Below are 21,158 nucleotides of genomic sequence, written 5' to 3'. Positions count from 1 at the left end.
GGAATGGGAGTAGTAGATTTAGGATGAAGGGTCTGAGGTCCCACTAATTACTCTTATATGAACTATGCATGTAGCATCAGATAGGTCTTCATCCTTAATAGATCCATTTATTCCACTAAAAAAATTAATTGTATACAGAAAATCTCAATGAGAACTCTGAGCCTTTGAAGCTATTGAGAAGAAATAAGGGTAATCAGACTATGTAGACAATTTGTAAATACATTATATGCAGACAGCTTTACAAACATAATAATGAATAAAAAGGTAAAAACCCTCTTGTTTTCTTCTTTGACATTTGAAGCAGTCTTTAAATATCTGTTCACATCATACAAATGTCAAGGTTGATTCTATACATTACCAGGTTAGGGTTTCAGAGTTCTCTGTTGTAAACTGTATTCAAAATATAAGTGAGGTTGCATATATTCAAGAGCGTATCTTCATATTTTTGTCACATTTGAGACTTAGGAAATTGAAAAATAATTATTGAACATATAACCCCATGTTTTTTTCTGCTTGCTCAACTGCTAATTATTTTAGTTTTATTTTTTTCAAATCTCATTATAAGTTCATGTTAATACTGCCTTGTTTTCTACAGTCATGGTTCTGTATTTCTAATTCTAATATTTAATGTTAACTTTATCCTATATTTGTATACCTTCTTTATCTTTGTCCTTTCCTCCCATTGCATTGAACACTAAATTGCTATAATGAGAAATTCTATTACAACAATAGAAAAACAATAGACAACCAGTATTTTGCAGTGCATCTTAGAAACAACTGACAGAGATTGATAATTCTTTTCCCTGCTGAGAAGATGCTATCATTTCTCTTAAGCTAGAAATGTTATTAACTGTTAAAATGTGCCTCAACACAGTCTAATTGTGACTGAGACATAGTTTCAAGACATATTTCTTTTAAATGTGTATATTTTTACTACCTTTTTTTCTTCTGCTAGATCAGAATAGATGATCACATCATCAGGACAGAACAAGGCCTTCTACTGCGTAGCCTACAGCGAAAGGATTCCGGCAATTACCTCTGTCATGCCGTGGAACATGGATTCATGCAAACTCTTCTGAAAGTGACCCTGGAAGTCATTGACACAGAGCATTTGGAAGAACTTCTCCATAAAGATGAAGATGGAGATGGCCCCAAAACCAAAGAGATGTCCAACAGCATGACACCTAGCCAGAAGGTCTGGTACAGAGACTTCATGCAGCTCATCAACCACCCCAACCTGAACACAATGGATGACTTCTGTGAACAGGTTTGGAAAAGGGACCGAAAACAGCGTCGGCAAAGGCCAGGGCATTCCCAGGGGAGCAGCAACAAATGGAAGCACTTACAGGAAAATAAGAAAGGTAGAAACAGGAGGACCCACGAATTCGAGAGGGCACCCAGGAGTGTCTGAGCTGCATTACCTCTAGAAACCTCAAACAAGTAGAAACTTGCCTAGACAATAACTGGAAAAAAATGCAATATACATGAACTTTTATCATGGCATTATGTGGATGTTTACAATGGTGGGAAATGCAACTGAGGTCCGCCAACTATAAATTAAGTCCATGAATAACTTTCCTAACAGGCTTTCTTCCTCGTACCAACACCTAATAGAGGTCAGGTGAACGCAGATGTTCACTTTAGCAGACTTAATGTTTCCTACGAGATTTCATTGTACAGGTTTCGCTTTCTTCTTTGCTTGAGAAATAAAAATGTCACTTGCCATACTGCCATCTAAAGAAGAAAAACTGCATCAGCAAAGCCATTTTCTTGAACTAAAAGTTTAAAATAAACTGCATAGGTTTCCTAAGCTGATGAATATTCCAAAATGTGGTTGGATTCAAGGCTATTTTTCTGTCTACCAGCACTTGTGTTTATATGTACTGGAGGAGTAAAATGATCCTGAATGAAATGGTCTGTGGAAATATAAAAAACATAAACCATCCATCATCCAGAAGAAAAATGGAATACACTGATCTACTACTGATGTCTTCTTTCAGCTTTGATCTAAAGATGTATTTTATTAAAACTATAATTTAAATGTACTATGACAAATATGCAGTAAAAACGAGCTCTTTTCTAAGCTAGAGTAGGTTTTTGTCTTAAATTACAATTATTGTGATATATACTTTTTGTTTTAACAACTCCAATTGTGTGCTGCTTTTTTCCAGCATTTTGTTTCCAGTTCAGCAAAAGGGACAGACTATATAGTTCTAGAAACACATATACACCTATAGCTAATTCCTAAAACCTGGATACAAGTTATGCTTCATTTCTCTGAAAATTCAAACAAATAACACCTCCCATTCTTTAAGTATTACCTAAATTGGTTTTAACCTGCATAATATCCTTAGAAAAACAGCACTTAACTGGCAAAAAAGGGAGGAAACATATTGATATGTCAAATGCATTTTGTTGTTCCTAATGGATCAATGATGAGAAAAAGAACTGCAGATTTCTTGAAAATAATAAGCATTATCTTAATATAATGTGAATAGGAGATGTCTCTTAATTCTGTGCTTGAACTCCCGCCTGATATTGGAGACATAAAAACTCTCTCATGATTCCATTAGGAATTACATCTTTTTTTTCTCAAAACTTAAAAACTTAACTTTTCTGAAAAGAGAGAGATCAGAAATATTCAGACAACATCTTAAAGAAAATTTCCCACCTCTCCTTACATCTGTATCAGCTGCCTCCTGTTTCATCTTGTTTAAAACAACCATTGGTCTAAAGAACATATGCCTCTTTCTACATTGATGGGTGCAATTTTTATACAAACTGTTTCCCAGGACACAACCACAACCCACACTTAGAACATGTGAAACTCTTTGTCTCCTGCAACAACTTATAAAATAAGGTAAAAGATTATTAATTAAGGGCTTGCTTGCTTTATTATCCTAGAATTATTCCTTGAGGATCTTTGAATTCAAGATGTATAAGACCTTCAGCATTACAATACAGTTTCTTTTGCTCTGCACTCACCTTTCCAGGTATCCACCGCTAAGTCCTTCATCATGCACAAAAATGCAAAAGAAACATCTTAATATAATTAATGAAAGCGACATTGAAATTCTAAGTCTAGCTGTCTTGGGATTCTAATTAACTTAGCATTGATTTCTCACCTCAGACTACAGTGAATTTAAAAAAATTCTCTCTCAGCTGAAATATTTCACAGATGGAAGCTCATGTTTCAGTTTTAATGATTACTTTGAATAAACAATTTGATGCTTTTTCAAATGAAAGCCTAAAAATAGTCTACATTCAATTTTAGACTCCATTGATTAATACAGTGTTACTTTCAGAAGTACACCCCAAATGGTAGCTGAACTTAAAATTATTTGAAGAAGACACTCCTGTAGAGAAAAAAAGTGTTTCAAATACAAATCAGAGCAGAAAGAGTGTTCCAAAAATAGATAATTATTTTAAAAGGTCATAGAATATCTTCATTGTGATAAAATTCATTGCATTTCATTCTAAATTTGCAGCTGAAACAAATTTATTTGCAATAACAGAAGTATCCTATTTCTTATTCATCCTCAAAAATAAAGGATTTGAAAGGATAGAGATTTTATAACTTCAGGGATGCCTTCCAATATCTCAGTGCATTTTGTTTGGTATTATGAAATATCCATAGAAAGAAATTCTAGACTTCAGTTAAACAAAAAGAAACAGATCTACTGGCATATCTTTATAAATCATCAGGTCTAAGTTTTCGAAGAAAATTATAGATAAAACTTGCAAGTAAATAACTCCTATTACATCATAATCTTCTGCCAATATGAATTGCAAAGGATCAGTTTGCATGAAAAATAATTCGCATTTAGTAAGTCTTAATAGACTGACATATGCATGTATCATAAGAGTTGAAACTTTGTTAAGAGACATATGTGACCTTAAACTAATTCTTTTTTTTTTAACAAAATACTTTTTGTTTTAACAACTCCAATTGTGTGCTGCTTTTTTCAGCATTTTGTTTCCAGTTCAGCAAAAGGGACAGACTATATAGTTCTAGAAACACATATACACCTACAGCTAATTCCTAAAACCTGAATACAAGTTATCCTTTATTCTCCCAGAAATTCAATCTTAAGGCAGGAAAAAAGGTACATCCCAGCAGAGAAATTATGGCCCAGTTGAAATCAAATGTAAAATGTAAATGCATGTAAATGCACACTTATTGCTATTTTTTATGTATTATTTAGTGATTTTTTCCAATGGTATGTGTTTCATATTTTTGCTACCTACACATTAGGCAAAGAGATGTAAATAATTTTGAAAAGAAGAGGAAGAACAGTGTAAAATGCAGCTTTTTATAGGTACTCCATTTCAGTGTGTTTCAACATCATCCTAAAATGAAAAATTTTCCGACACAGCTGACAAGGTGGTTTGTGTGCTATTTCAGGGCAAAAGATATGTGCCCATTCAAATAAGCATGTTTTTTGCAGGTAAATATGTTCCATATCTGTATTTATCATTGCATTTCAGATGGGAACTAAACAACTGAGAGAAAAATGTAATGAAACTGCTGCTGTAAATTATTCCTTTTAGCATGTATTCAGTTGCTAAATACACATTTCTTCAAAATATTTGAATTCAGATGTCTTTACTGTTCCCTTTAGCATATGGTGTCAAGGAACATAAGTTTAGAAAATGTTGAAAGCCAAAGTTAGGTCACTAGATAATCAGCTAGCAGATTTCTTCATTGCAGTCATCTACAAACTGGGTTCTATATTGTGATGTTGTGAATTTTATGCCCTTTAAATTAAATATTGTTACTTTTATGTCCTTTCTAAAAAAGAAATATGAGGATGAAATTCTATGTTGTGTCATTAATCACAATCATTTTAGTTTCATTTAGTATTTACAATGATGCCTGATATTGTTAATCAAATTGCCATGCTTGAAGGTCATAAGCATTTTATTAATACAGAGTTTATAGTATAACATTTTGAAATCTTTGTTTTATGAATTCACTTTTTAAGCACTATTTGTATTCTACTAATGGAACTCAATTCTCAAGTCTCATGGCTTCAAACACATACTTAACAAATAGGACTCAATGTCATCTTATTGTGTTATAATGTGTTAGATACAAACTGGCCTAAGGGAAAGACATCCGTGCTTTTAATTTTAACTTTGTCATAGTTATTTAAGGACAATGTCAATGTTCACTAAGTGCATGTTTCCATAAAAAAGAAAACATTACTGTTTAAAAAGCCTGCAAAATCCTATTAGCTTATTTGATTTCTAATAATTTTCTTACACTAGTTAAACATAATTACATAACATTTATAACATTAATATACTAAGACCTACAACTGAAAGAGAGAATGAAGCCACAGAAATGGTGCATTGTATATAGTACAGCTCTTGTCACAGTCAACCGGACCAAGGGAAACAGCCAGGTTTTCATTTCAGACATGTAAGTATACACAGGGAAAAGCAGAAGTACCAACTCTAACTAAACTGAACAAAAAGATGATTTTTGAATATAAAGAAATTGGGCTTGTAGACACTTTGTCCTTTAGAACCAGATTCCTACCTGTTCAATTAAATTCCACTGATAGATCTTACATGTCCCCTGTGTGCTAGGTAATGGTAGGTGCTGAGGATACTAAGATGAGTGAGATATAACCCCCATGCTCAAGAGCTCACAGTGAAATAAACAGTAACACGATATGTCATCTTCCAGCAAGTGTCTGATCTCCATCTCTAGATGATGCTAACCATCTACTCTGCACTCAATCTGTGCCTTGTATATACTTTTTTATTGCCACACTTATCACAAAGGTGTGATTTCTTTGTTAACTTCCCCATCTCCCTTTCTAGACTGTGAACTCCTTGAGGGTAGGGTTTGTATCTAATTTATCTCTGCCCCCAGTGCCTACTGTGATGGTTGGCACAAGGAAGGAGCTCAATAAAGCACTGTTGGAAAGAGCCAGGTTATAATGTGGTATGTGCCAAATGCAAACTCCAAAGTACTCTGGGATCAAAGCTGGGGAGGGATTAATTTAATGAGATCAATCATGGAAAGCTTCAAAAAGAAGTGACCCATAGCTGTGAATTGAAATTTAAGACAGATTTGCTCAAGTGAAGTATAGGCAGGGCAGTCTGGCAGAAAAAATAATGAGAGCAGTGGAGAGGTGTGAACAATGCTTTTATTCTGGGACAAGCATGACAAATGGATAGAGCAAGGGGTTGATAAAGTAAAATGTCCTACTGTGAATCAAAATGGTGCGTTTGGTTTTTCCTGGATTTTGGTCTATTCAGCTTTATTTGTACCCCACAACCTCATTACTGGCACATGGTGTCATTCACTCTGCTTCCTTCCACCCACTTCCCTCATCTGCTCTCGTGTTGACCTCTTCTCTTTGCTCAGCTGGAATCATAGCACTGAGCAGTGTTCCCGCAACCATCCTTAAAATGATCTATATCGTGATCTAGTTCAACTAACCATTCTTCAGCTGGAGTTCAGAATTCCACCAATGACTGGTTGGGAAAAGATAGCTTCACCTGGTTGACTCCTCTGTTCTGACTCAGCTCAAATTCTAGTTTCTTACATTGCACCTGCATTCAGCACTACCCCACTCGTGTCATGTTAGCCTGCTCAGCCATGGGGCTCAACATTGCCTTGCTAATTAGTTAGCAAGATAATGCACAAATGGGGCTTTATGAAAGATAGCATGAAAATATAAAGCCTGTATTTGTTCAGTGGATACCCTAGATGGAGTACTTCACAGCTAAACAGCAATGCAAGTGAAGTCAGCGTACATAGTTGACAAAGACTCCTAATTTAAAAAAAAAAGAAAAAAGAAAAAAGAGGAAGCCTAGCTGCATCTTGAATTTGTCAACTCAACACTACCATTACATTGAATGGTCAAGTTTTTTCTCACATAACAAAGAATGTATTTTATTTCTCTTAATCTAAACATTAGACTTGTAGACACACTGTTTATTTATACAGTATCTAAGCAAAAGTTCTCATAAATGTGTTCAAGTCATCACAATTTGGGTAATTTTGAAGTCTCAATTCCAATGTCTCTTTTGTGTATCTAACTGAAAGCATTTAGACAAAAGTCATTGCCATTTGTGTAGCCCAGTTTTGATTATTTTTTTGATAACTAATTCCAGAGATACTTAACTATTTTAGACAAAGTTATGTGTCTAAAATCAAACAGCTTTTCCACTTTAGGATTTTTTTTTCTATTACACCTCAATTTTTAGAAGGTTTGTATCCTTGAATTTAAAAAAAAAATGATAGTTTCATTAGTCCTCAAATAGTTTTGTTTCTTCATGCAATGTTTTAAATTGTTGATAAATGTCACAAATTAATATAGGTCTCTGTATACCGTTCAATAAATTCTACTTGATTATTGATACTGAGTAAAAATGATACATCTCTTTTTCAAATTTGCAATGTTAGCATCTACCAGTTTCAGAAACATTGCTCATTTTCTTTTTTCCCACTACTTTTGACCTTAATCCTATGTTTGTTGACATTAATTAGAATTTATTTGGTTCAGGAAGCAGGTTACATTATTACCGAGGGAATGTTATATAGCATCAGAAATAAAATCTGGTACACATATCAAAGAGCATATTGAAATCTTTCAGTTGTGAAATATATTCACTTGTAAAAGTCTGAGTGAGTACTCATCCTAAAATGATTATATATTAACCAAAACAACAGTCTAGTCATTTACTCCGGAAACATACCATTAAGGTTTTGCCTTTAATTTCTTAACCTCTCTGGAATTTAAAAAACAACAAAATGCCTAGATTGCAAAATCTCTAATCATTAAAAAAACAGTATATCCTGTTACCCCCAGTGGGGATTGGAATATAATTTGTAATTGTTTCCATACTTGTCTCTTTCTAAGCAACTCTTTGTCATTAGAAAGCATTTATTAAAAAGATGTCATATCGGGTAGCTTTATATTCATTATTGGGAAGTAATATTTTTGAACTTGTTTAAAGGAATTATTTATAAAACATTTTTATAAGATCTGGTATCAATGCATATTAAACCTAAAAGCAGAAACTCTTTATATTACATTGTATTATAATTTATTATGATGATATTAAATAAAATCAATATAAGCAGAAGTAGAGAAACATTAATAAGGCCTTACTGGCAATAGTAGAAATTATGTTTTTATATCACTTTATAATGTTCAAGGTATTTCCATTATCTCATTTAATCCATGAGATGGAAATTTTGTTATACCAACTTTGTAGGAGAGAAAGATAGTAAGTGGCTTGTCTTAGATCTAACATTTAACAATTTTAAGCCTAAAATGAAATCTCATTTGATCCAATTAAAGCAGAACATTTTTATCTCAACTTTGCCTCATAAAGTGAAAATTAGTAATTTATTCTACTTTTAATAAATTACCACTGTAATAAGCATTGGTTTAGGTTAGATCCTCTAAAAACAATGTACAAAGAAACAGTTTATTGACTTTGGTACTTAGTAACATAAGATATTAATTAATATGGAAGATGAACGAACCAATGAAAAGATGGTCAAGTGTTCATTTATAAAAAACTCAAATTAATATCTATAATTCATTCTAACAAAAAAAGTCAAAAAAAATACTGGTTTCTTCAATTTTTAAATGAATCAAAAAAGAATACTTTAATTGATACACAATAAACTTTCTTTATATACTTGATAATTTGACCAAAATAAGTGAACATTTTTGGAATCATATACACATTTGTAAAGTCTGCTTTTATAAGTGAAAATAATTTTGTTGGAAAATACCTTATTTTTTTAATAACAATTGGAAATGAATACTCTTGTAAGAAACAATATTGTTACACAATAATTTAACATATCAGGGATAACATTCCACTAGTAAACTTCAAAAAGTGTTAGTATTTTACTAAAAATATATAGCTAGATCAACTTTATAACTATTTTTCATTAAATTGCTGCTTTCCAGTACATAACAATATCAATACCTATGTCAGTAAATGCCAGAGGTTCTCATTCTTAAACAGTAGTAATTGTAATCAACCCATATATATGTATCTCACTTAAATATATACATAATTTTAGAAATTATGTTTTCACTTGGTGTAGCTATCTACATAATTTAATTTAAAAACAAGTATAACAAAAATTCAGAAATTCTAAATTTTATGGATGATATTTGTTGAAATTCTAAATCCTTCATTCTGCTTGATTGTAAAGTCCCCCAAGTCCCACCCACCAGGTGAGCAGTCCTTGGACCATGGATAAGAGAGGTGAAAGAGGATTTATTCACAGGGTGGTTGTAATACCTAATGTTGATATAGAACATTGTTCACACTAAAATATATTCACTTTTCTCCATTTCTGTACTCGTAATGATGAGAAAAAGATGGTTTCCCTTGTTTCAAAGAAAAAATTCTTTTGACTACATCTACTGCCACCCGAGATAACCATTTATCCCTCCACGTTTTGTCTCAGTTCGTTGTACCTGTAATTCCTCCCTCTTCCCATTCTAAAGTAGTAAAGGTAAATAACAATAATTCCCCTCAGTCATACTATTCACTTGAGAACTTTTCTACTTGTCTTTTCCCATTGAAGTTGTCAAAAGAAATTCAAATGAACTCTTAATTAAAGATAAAGAATTTGTAGTTGACTTTCATCCCCTTGTAAAACTCCATTATTAAAGATTTCCAACACATTTATCTTCATTTCCAACTAAGTCAACTTTTAATTTCTAATTTGTAGGCCTACTGTCTGCCATCATTACCCTAAAGGATGTATCATAATGGTGAATTAACCAATTGTTCTATACTAAGTAATCACGTGTGTGTATCCAGTTTTTAAAATTAACGTTTTCAAGCTTGGAAAGGAGACGTTTCTTTATGCACATTTTCATAAACCATCTTCCAGAAAACAAAGTAATCCTTTTCCTATAGGCTCAAATAAACAAACTCTATTATAATAATTATGCTTTTAAGTATGACAAATCTTGAGACAGAGTCTAAGCAATTGCAAATGCTGATGAACTTTCAAAATGAGAATCAAAGTTGAAAAGAATAGAGTATAGGAGAAATTATATTTCTGGTAATAAGATCTAACAGGAAGACAATGTAAGAACAGGCATTTATTGAGTCACTAAAGAACACACAAAAAAGAGCACTATCATAATTCACATCTAGAAAGATAATAATTTATGCAAAATTAGTCCCTTTAAAAAGTAGAGATGAAAAGAGACATGACACCTCAAAACCCTGCCAGCTGAGGATAAACATAAGAAATAAACCATATGTGTTGTGGGAGGCAAATCCACAAAGAAACTGTTAGGCAAAAATAAGACCAAGCTATGACATGATCCAGATGTTCACTAACACGAAGGTCTCAGCAAAATCTGACGATCTTCAAGGTCTCATAGGAGAGGATAAAAATTCCCCAAGTGTGAACACTGATTGGCTTCAATTATTAGGTGATTCTTTTTAAATAATTGCTCTTTGTGTGACGTATTGTCATCTTTCAGCTTTAACTATCTCAGAAATTGATAAAAAGCAACATTAAAAGATGAAATAACAATGCAGGCTTTGAAGTAGAATTCTTTCATTCATGGGAACTTTGAGAGTCCATTTGGTCGGTCCTCAGGAATGACCACTGTATCTAGTGGACAAACTGGGAGCTGGCAACACTGTGAGGACTATACAAAAGTATTTTATGCTGTCCGTGACTGAAAAGAGCATTAAGTTCAAAACTCAAATGGGAAGTATATATATCCATGGTAGCAGTGAAGATAATTTTCAAAGAAAATTGAATTAGTTTTTCTTCTATGCCTCAAGCCTAGGTCTACTTGGGAGATCTTTCTAAGCTCTATGTTTCTCGGTGCTTTGGCTCAGCCCTGCTATGGTTAAATGGGCACTGACTACAACCCAGCTCACCTTGTATGCTCACCTTTCATTTATTGGCCAACTGATGATATGTTTAACATAGCATGAAGGGATTGAAAGAGAGTGTTCTAAAATAAGAAATTTTAAGAGCATAAGGAGCAGAACAATCCCACATGCTGTAAAAGTATGAAAAAAGAATAGGAGCTGGAGAAGGCAAGGGAAGACAGTCCACTGGTCTGGAAAGGAAGTAAAAGCATAAAAGCACACACCTGTCATTTCTTTTATGAACCGTGCCAAGGCCTGGGTTCCCACTGAATTCCTTTTTATCCTTCTGGGATCCCAATCTAATGTGTTATTGATCTCTCTTGACCTTGTCTACTTTGTTCAACCATCTACTAAGTCCAGGCTACTCTGAACATGTGGTCAGAGTACAGACTATCAACATCACCATCACCTGGGAGCTTATGAGAACACTTCAGACCCACCCCAGACCTCCTGAAGCAGAACTGGCATTTTAGCTCAATCCCCAGGTGATTTGTGTCTCCATTTGTGTTTGAGCAGCAGTGCTCTAAGTGAGTCACTCCTATAGATTGGATCTCATGCTCTTTCAGGGGCACAGATTTAGATCATTCTATTCCATGGCTGATTTCTCAAGACTTCACTGGCCCAATGGCTACACATCTGACTGAGTCTTAAGACGGGTAACCTACCTCCAGGGTTTCACGGCACAGGAGCAGGGATCAGACACTAGGATGTCTGGGCCCTGGGATATCAGGTTATACTATTGGCTCATTGATGAAGAGGAACTATTACATATTTGGAGAATGATTATCGTGGGAATTAACAGAAAACTGTTTTTTAAGCAATATTTACCAAACAATGCCAGCTGGATTGGAGGTGGGAGAATTTCAATTAGAAAATATTTCTACTATTCAGCTTTTTAAAAGTGATGCTTTTCCTGTGTTTGTTTTTTTTTTCTTTTTGGTTAAGAAAGAATATAGAAAACCTCAACTACATAAACACTTCTATCTAGTTTTTAAAAAATATTCAGGGGAAAGGAAGCACAATGCAATGAGAGGTATCCTTTATAGGTAATATTTCCTTTAGGTTCCCTTGGATAGTGAATTTTCTTGGAATATTCCAGTATTAGGCTTCCTGAAATTTGGCAACAGTGTGAAAGGGAGTGCTTGAATTTCTCAACCATTGCTCTCCAGTTTTTTAATAGTATTTTAATTCTGTGAACAGAATATAGTAATTTAAATACTTTCTATAAATAGAACTACTTGGATTACCAACAGAAAGATTTTCTTTAAATTAAATACACAATTTAGCAAAAACAGTAATCAAAAGCTATTTCCTTAGAATATTTTGGTGTCTTTAAATCTCAGTAATATGTAGACCCTACACTTAAGAGCACAACCATCATTAACAATGTACACATGTGTACATGCCATATATTTCAAAGATTTATTTTTCACTTCATCCTGGGTGGTCCACTACTCCTTTTTACACTATAACCAACTGATCTCCAAGTTCAGAGTTATTGAAAAGCATCATAAATAAAATCCATGTGTGCATTTGTTTAAGTACCAGATGATATTTACAGAGTTTCAGCAACTTTGCCAGGTCACTGCCAGCAAAAATGACCAATGTCTACCTTTAATTCTACAATCATAGATGTTTTTGTAGTACTGAACTCCCCCCAATAATCTTCCCCGGCAAATTCAAGAAGGACTGGGAAAGTATGATACTATTCATGGTGTACTCATTGCTGTGTGTCAAAGCAAAAAATGCTATCTATTCAAAGCGGCCCATGAACTTCTTGTTAGGTCATCCATTGTCACACATCTATACATTCTTATCAACCAGAATATCTGTCCTTAAGAAAAGGAAAAAGTCTTTATGATATTGTCTCCATGAAAACTGTTTATTGATTAGCAACAGCATGTGGGCTTATTAAAATTACTTCAATAAACCACTTGGAAATGAAGTAATGTTTAATGTCAATGAGATTTCAGGTAGCTGGGACTTTAAATGAAAGCTCAAGGGAATTTCTAGCCATGGAGTCTGAAAAGTTTTTCTCTTAAGCTCTCTGTAAATCACCTTAAAATACTGCTGATTTTGCTAATGTGTAACACATACTCCTAAATTTTTGTTGGGGAAAAAGGATAAATTGGGAGCAATGGGAATGGGATTTTGGGGGCAATTTGAGGTACAAGAATGTTTCCAGAGCAGATATGATACACTAATTGAGAAGCTGTAGGGATAAAATAAAGTCATTACCCAAGAAGTGCTAATTTACTATCCCTGAGTCACAAAACATGGACTTTTAATTTTGTGCCACCGAGTATAAGCTCTTTGGTATGACTTAATAACAAGTTATATTTTTAAATTCTTAACATAAAAGAGTAACCCTTGGATAAAATCTCTTACAGCATCAACAGGTATGTCATTAGCCCAAACCCTGTGCCGCAGGAAGCAGTCTCAGGTCTGCTTTGGCAAATGTGTTGTCCCTATGTACGTTTGTGACGTGTCCTTGAGGAGCAACGAATCTCTAGGAGCTGTGTTCTTGGCCATGGACAGCGGAGCATCCATGTTCCTGCAGTGGTGAGTTCCTGTACTGACCACCGCAGAGCAGTGGCTGGGAGTGTATGACTTTAAGATGTTAGGTAAAGTGGTCAAGGCTCTAATTAGTCGGAAGTGCTGGGAAGTTGTTCAGTATGGCAGGAGAACGACACTTTCTCGAGGCTCTTCATCCTTTCCTCTTTGGGGCTGACGAGAGGGCCACACAAGCTGAGGGCAGAGGACAGAGAAGGAGGACTCCGGCCACTTCCAGAGAGGAAGGCTGTCTCCCCAGGCCAAAGCGAAAGAGCTACAGGTGGTTGAGATACCAGAAAGTGCAAGTAGGGAGAGAGGCGGGAAGGAGTGGGGAAGGCTAACTTGTTTTACCTTCCTTCCTTTGGGAAGTCTGAATTTTCCAAAAAAAATTACAGTGATGCTAGAAGGAAGATGATTTTAAAGTTTGGATGAATCTAAAAAAGGACATGATTAGGGGACTGATTAAAAGAGTTGATTATTTTGCTGGAAATGCAGAGTCTCAAATCCCGGGTTGTTTGATCTAGGTTCTAAAGAGTTGAGTGTAAGTGGTTGTGTTTGTGTGATTGTGTATGCATCTTTCTAACTAATTCAAACTTGTCCAAATTTTATTCAATTTTTATGCCCTCTATTTATTCAAATTTTAAACTAGATTACTTGTAGAACTCTTTATTTTTAAAGCTAAAATGGCTTGTTGGGAATTGACAGTTTTTATGTCTCAAGCACCTCTCCCCCTTGCACATTTTTGCATTCTATGTGTCATTAGCCAGTAGAAGGAATCATAGCTTCTTTTTCACTAGGAATGTACACTGCAGTGGGAGAAACATAATAGCCTTCAAGTTCTGTCTACTGCTCCTTCTGCAACCCCCCTTCAGTTCCTGCACCTTCCACTAGAGACCTGTTCATCTCTGCTCATAACTGTGGACGCTCAGGCTCTTGTACTATGATTAGAATAGAGCCCATTTAAAAAAATCATCCTATCTTCTATAATGCACTCATAATATCACCATATTCTGGTTATGTTAACTTTGAAGTCTATTAGTCAGAAACAAATGCATATGACAATTATCTATGACATGCTTACAATGTATAAAGATTCATAATGAAATACACATTTTGGAAAAGTCAACACTAGGCCTAGAAAGACCAGAAGAGATTGATATATCTCATTTATTTATTCAAAAATTATTTATCAAGTCCTTACTGTGTGCCTGGAAAAGAGATATAAATCTGACTTCTAGGAAGTTACAACCTATAAGTTGAGATAGGAGTTAATACTATGTAATGGAAAGTGAAGAACATACCAAGAGAACAGGAGGTTTACATGCTATGGTAAATTTACATGCTATTGTTTTAAAGGAATCTCAAGTAATTCTGGAACATTCTCTGAGGGAGATTCAGCATTCTTAGCCCCATTATATGGAGAAATGGACAAGGAGTGGAAGACTTTGATGTCAGAGTTCATCTCTCATTACAGAATGCTTTTCCTATTAATTATCATTGTCTCTATAATGTATGAAGTGAATATAAATATTTGTTCATGTAATTGAAATATTTATACAAATTGACTCATATAAAATGTTTTTGTGTAAATATTTTTGAAATTTCAGGAATAAATATTTCAGCTTGGTTACTTTCTGCTTTTCAGTTTGCCTGTTGGTAACTTCTAAGGCTTCATGCCTCTTAATCCTTCCTTAATAATTGTTTTGTTTTTATGTAGAAAGATCCTAGGAGTATAGATTACTCATTTCCTTCACATAACTCTGATGCTATGCACAGTTTATATTTAGTCAAGTACATTTTTAAAAACATACTTCAAGAAGAGTTCAATCTTGAGAATGGGTTTGTGCTGAGGGATAGCATCAAAAGGCTGTCAACTTATCTAGGAAAGGCCTCTCAGGATATGAATATCTAGGGGTTTTGCAAAGGCTATTTTCACATCATAAAATGTCTCAGTCTGAATTTCTTGTCAACTTTTGTGTTTGACATTTTATGTTTCAATTCAGAGACATCTCAATGTGTCTTTACTTAAAGAATCTAACATTACATGAGTCCAAATGAGCATAGAAGCTTAACAAAAGCTCCATGATTTTAGCCAACCTGCACCTGACATCTGCCCTGGAGCCCCACTCCCGTGTGGTTTTTCTTACTGAAGTAAAAGATTTTTACAGATCGTACTGCAGTAACTCCCAACTGTTAGGGAGTTGTGAGATGCTCTCATTGTTTAATTTTTGCACTTTGCCTCAGCATTTTGGAAAATCTTGAAGTAATTTTAATTTAGTCTAATCTTAAAAAAAAAATGATGAAATTAGATAAAGAGCATGAAAGGGAGACTGTAATTATTAGATCTTCTTTTGACTAGGCTTGCATTCCTAGGCAAGGAATTGCTTCTGAAGATGATACAAAATCTCTTTCTATACCTCTGATCCATATATTCACTCCAAGAGAACATATTTCTTTTTATTCATCCATTAAACCATTCATACATTCAGTAAATATTTTATGAGCGCTACTGTATGCCAAACATTGTTCTAGGTGCTGAATACTCAGTGCTAAAAAGAAAAAAGAGACAAATTTCCTATACTAAAGACCCTTCCATTTCAGTGTGTGAAACAGACAATAAACTATTACATAAGTAGATACCTAATATCTAGTAGTACACAATTTTCTTTAGAACTAAGCAAAGTGCTTTGTACATAGTAAATGTTTAATAACTATTTGCTGAATGAAAGATGTAGCCTTCCTTTGCTATTTACCAGCAAGCTACTTAACATCTTTGCTAAATGAGAGTAACAATAGTTATCTACTGGATTTCTGTAAAAATAAAAAAATATAATGTACTTAATATGTAACTCACAGTACCTTGGGAAAGAAAGTGTCAGCTCATGTCAGCATAAAATTTTGCAGAAGTGTTATGTAAATTGAAAGCAAGGAGTCAGTGATGTTTTGATAGGTAGTGGTTAGGTACAGCTAAGCGAGGTCAACTAGATCTAAAAGCATCATGAAGGATAAAATAAAGACATGTTATTCCTCCTTCACTTTCAAGGATGGTGGTACTTGACAATTTACACTTGAAAACAAAAGACATAAAGGAATTAAAGATCTCTGCTAATGATCTGAATCAACCTGACAAGTGATGGTGGTAACTTTGTACATGGGAAATAGGTCAGTATTGGTGTGAAGGGCATAATAACTAGGCAGTTCTACAGCTGTGGCTGAAAATTAGTCTATTCCATGTGGCTTTAATATACAAACTGAAGTGATGAAATACTGAGAATGGCAGATGTACCAAGTGGGACAATAAAATGTATTGCAAGTACTAAAACTGATAGCTATATTATTTGATAGTTCTACCATTTGCATTATATTCCTTCTGTTTTATCATTATTAAGTTTTGATTATAATATAAGCCTTAGTTCGTTAATTCAACAAATGTTGAGTACATCTAATGTGCCAGAAAATGTGTATAAACTTTAAATTGCAATACCACACAGAAATCCTTTACTATGACACAAACTCTTCTTATGTTATTGTAATATAAATTATCAGCTAACTGACTCTTAAAATCTTTCAATTTAAATTGATTCCTGTTATCCAACCATATAAGAACTTTCGCCTATAAATTTGATGCCAGGAACATAGATTCAAGTGGAGAACTGGCCCCACTCAGTTTTGATCTCAACATTTATCTTTCTTTAAGTTAAAAACCCCTGGGAGGGAAAAATGACACATTGTAAATCTGTGATAGCTTCAATCACTGTCAGTCCTTATAATTTAACTAATGCTATTTGAGGTTGTAATTACATGAATAGAGTCAAAGTGCTTGACATGTAGATTCTGTACACAAATTTAGTTCATTTACTAAATTCTTCTATTTTTATTAAAAGGTATTAGGTGCCATAAATCACAAGATTATAATTTTTCACTGCTGGAGAACCCAAATGAATAACTATTGAATAAGTATACTTGCAAATACTGAATAATTAAACCTGGACCCCAAAAGTACTTTTTTAGCTTTCAAGGCCTTACTTGTTCAAAGTATGCTTTTCTTTCTAAACTTTCACATGAGGACAGAGAATAAAACCTAGTTGGATAGAGGAAAGAAAGTAATTTAAAATTCAAATAATAAATGAGATAGATTAACATGGAGAAATGTGGACAACCTGTTTATTCAGGAACATTTTCTTAACAACAGCTCTTTTCTGCCATTATCTCTTAATTCTAAAATCCCAGTGGAGCTGTATATATTTTCTTATTTGAGTTGTTTCCCCAGATTCTTTGTGAATTGAGAAAGCTGATATTGTATGAATTCTCCAAATGACTGTGGTTTCAAACAAGCAGTAAATTTGTAAAAGAACTTTAATTCCTCTACTTTTGAAATGAAAAAACTATCAATCTTAATCACATAGCACCTAATATTTTTAAACTGAGGAGTAATTTTTAAGAAGTTACAACTAAAAAAAGAGATTTTCCCATTAGGATATGACAAAATTATGTTTTAAATGTGGTGAATTTTCTCCAAAGTGTTTAAAGCTTGTTTCATTTAAAAGATACTGGGCTTCTTATTCATTGCTAACTAACTCAACTCTGTAAGTTACCCAGTTATATATCTGCAATTAACTATGTAATAAAAATATCTACTATCTGAAATATTTGGGCAAAAGTTGAACTTGGAATTAAACTATCTGGGTAAATACTTTAATTCACAGTATCTCAATCATCTCTCAATTTTATCAGTACTTTCTAATTAATTATATAGTTTTTATTACCTTGATCACATTCTTAGTACATTAAAGACAAAAATGAAATAAATGGAAAACAGGAATAATGAAATATTTATGGAAAAATATCAGAAAATTTCAGAAGTACCATGAATTATCAAATACAATATTTAGAAAGATATGAAATGTCATAGAAATATGATGTCATGTAAAATAATTTCCATTTTTCTGAACATTACCAATGACACCCCAAATTATCTAAAATGTAAAAAAGGAAAATGCAACTTAATGCTTTCATATAATTAAACCATAACAATCTTTTAAAATATATTTTTATTCTCAAAAAAATAAAGCACAAGAAATCTATGCCCCATATGAGAAAATACAAACAAGATTCTCAGATAAGATGTGGCTTCTGAAAACACATTTTAGCTCTATTTAGTTGGGATTCTTTACTCAAGCTATTCTAGACCAGCTGGTTATGAAGAATTGCAGTAACAGGATGAGTTTTAAAATCAAATATAGTGACCCCATGCAGAAAACAATACAATTAACTTAGGAAATGCACTTGCCACATAGATTACTTTCCAGCTAAACCCTGACTACATGCAGGTCAATCTGACACTGAGCTAAGATAGAGTGATGTATTTTAAGCAAAGACTCCACATGGCTCACAAGACAAACAGGCAAAGTCACCGTTCAATTTTGTACAGAATGGAAAACCAACAGGAGGGCCTTGCGTGTTCAGAGAACCATGACCATAGGAAGTCAAGTGGCTGCAACTATGAAGTCAAAGCCTCACTGTCCTCCCAGTAAGAGGGGCTCTGACCTCAGGTGAGGAACACAGGAATTGACAATGAACACAAACCAAAAAAGCAATGACAGGTAATGACCTAGTCCTTCAAAGGTATAGGCCATAGTATTTAGTTTATCTTCTTCTTGTCTTCAAGAAAACTCCCAGATTATGCTTCTATTCTAGCACTCTTTACTCACATATATGCACAGAGATATATTCCATATTTTTACCTGACTAGCATCTTAACCAGATGGTGAGCTTTTGGAGAGGAAAAAAAAAGCATGTCCAATTTATCTTTATATCTGCAGCTTCTAGCTTAGTTCTAGACACAGAATAGTACGTACTCACTAGATGTTCCATTGATTGATTTGTAGCTAAGGTACTACCAGAAACGTGTCAAATTTTCTTAAGTATATTAAAATCAGTAGTGCCATCTTTGAGTATGAAGAAAAATGTGTGTGTGTGTGTGTGTGTATTGTGCAGTGTTAAATGTGTGTAACTTGATATTACACCATGGCATTAGACAAAAGGCATACTGAGCTCACACTGTAGTCTTCTTCCCTCACATTATACCCTAGAACTGAAAGTGTGTAATATTTTTTAAATTGCATACATGTATAGCCATGCTCAGGAATGGGAAGTTTTAGAAGATCCAAAGTGAATTACTTCTGAGAGACTGAAAGGAGACAAACTGTGATCAGGTAGAAGAATGTTAGCTCAACAAACTTTTGAAAGAATATGACTTTTAAAACTTGACAGAAATAAAGCCACAGAACTTCCATGGTGGATGCTGGAAGTGGCAGGGAGCTGGAGCAACTGTAGCAGGATTACATGGGGTACCACAAAGGGACTAGTCTATCTGCCAGCCTGAGCACATTTCTTGTGCCTCCGCCATCCCGCACGACACACCCCTCTCCACCAGGACTAGAGTGTTTGTCTCAAGGTAGCCTTCCGGGGTGCAGACAGAAGACAATACCGTAAGCATCTGGCAGTGTTAGAGAAAAACACACAGAATAAAAGAGCAGAAATACCTCTCTCTAAGGCTAATTTTGCTCCCTTACCAGAATTGCTGAAAACCGTGAGTAGTAAAAGGGCCAAGTGTAGTTTGAGCACTCTACCCTAAGGTAGCTTCATAAGCTGAAAGAGCCAAACACCCGAAGGCAAGCTGGATGAAAGACAAGAACTCTTTGGTAGACACCAAGACACCGCCGGAGAACCAGCCCCATGAAAGAGGAACAATGCTCAGGAGCACTTAACCCTTCCGAGAAAACAGGGCAGATAGAGCAGTGACTGTCAACCACTGCTGCACTGGAATCCTTTCAAAAAGTGCTGAGACCTCAAAATCTGAGGGTCGGATATTATGATGTATTTGGTCCAGGTTGCTACCGGGGAATCAGGATTTTTAAAAGCTCCTCACGTGATATTAATGTGCAGCCAAGGATACAATCTGTGACAGAATATCAACAACAGGAATTTAAAACACCTATACAAATAATTAAATAAGAGATTGCATCTATAATGTCTATTTTGATATTCAAAGATCCTTTCAGGATTTATGATTATCTTTGTCCTCTGCTAGTTTTCCTCTGTTTCCAATGACTGTTATTGGAGGTAAGAGATGTTTGAATAAAGAGAGGCTGTGTTGAGTGAGAGTATCTCCAAGGGATATCCTCAAGATTAGCCAAACAAAGGCCACATAAAGTAGAATTAAACCTTTTGTATTCAGCAAGAAATATCTGGTCCTTACATGCTCTGAAACGTGATCTGCCAGATTTCAGGAGCCAATATACTTATGGATGCAAAGTCTATACTACAAAATAAAATGTGGAAAGAAGATGGACAATTTGTTAATTTACAATGAGAAATATAACTGAGAATGAATGCAGAGGGAGATTTTTATTTAGCATGGAATCAGAACATAAAGGACTTCAGCTATGATGACTGAAAGTACCACTTCACTCATTTATTAAAAAGCATTTACTGAATTTCTATGTGTATCAGTCTAGCACATAAACATAGAGACAGTGTTTCTTGTCTCGGGTACCTGATATTGTAATGCTGGGTGGGAAGAAGACAGTGAAGGAATCAACACAAAAATCACAAAGAATACCAAGTAAGTGGCTGGCCCCGCCTCCAGCCACCACTGGCCCCGCCTCCAGCCGCCGCCAACCGCGGGTCGGGTCGCCGAGGTG

General features: G+C 34.5%; 1 protein-coding gene across 4 annotated transcripts in view; it reads left to right on the top strand.

Annotated features, from left to right (window-relative positions):
• SEMA3A (semaphorin 3A) overlaps nt 1-7,931 on the top strand; it is a 467,315-nt gene extending 459,384 nt beyond the window's left edge. For all 4 annotated transcript variants that reach the window (XM_057504463.1, XM_057504465.1, XM_057504464.1 and 1 more), the window contains one exon: nt 956-7,931. In XM_057504463.1, the coding sequence (XP_057360446.1) occupies nt 956-1,411 (456 nt within the window). In that variant the 3' untranslated portion in view covers nt 1,412-7,931. The remainder of the gene's footprint in view (nt 1-955) is intronic.
• Nucleotides 7,932-21,158: the final 13,227 nt, after the last annotated feature.

The sequence above is a fragment of the Manis pentadactyla genome, chromosome 7, assembly GCF_030020395.1.
Source record: "Manis pentadactyla isolate mManPen7 chromosome 7, mManPen7.hap1, whole genome shotgun sequence".
In the NCBI taxonomy this organism is placed as follows: Eukaryota; Metazoa; Chordata; class Mammalia; order Pholidota; family Manidae; genus Manis; species Manis pentadactyla.
Note: the sequence above shows the minus strand (reverse complement) of the source record. Positions and strands in the feature narration are given on the sequence as shown.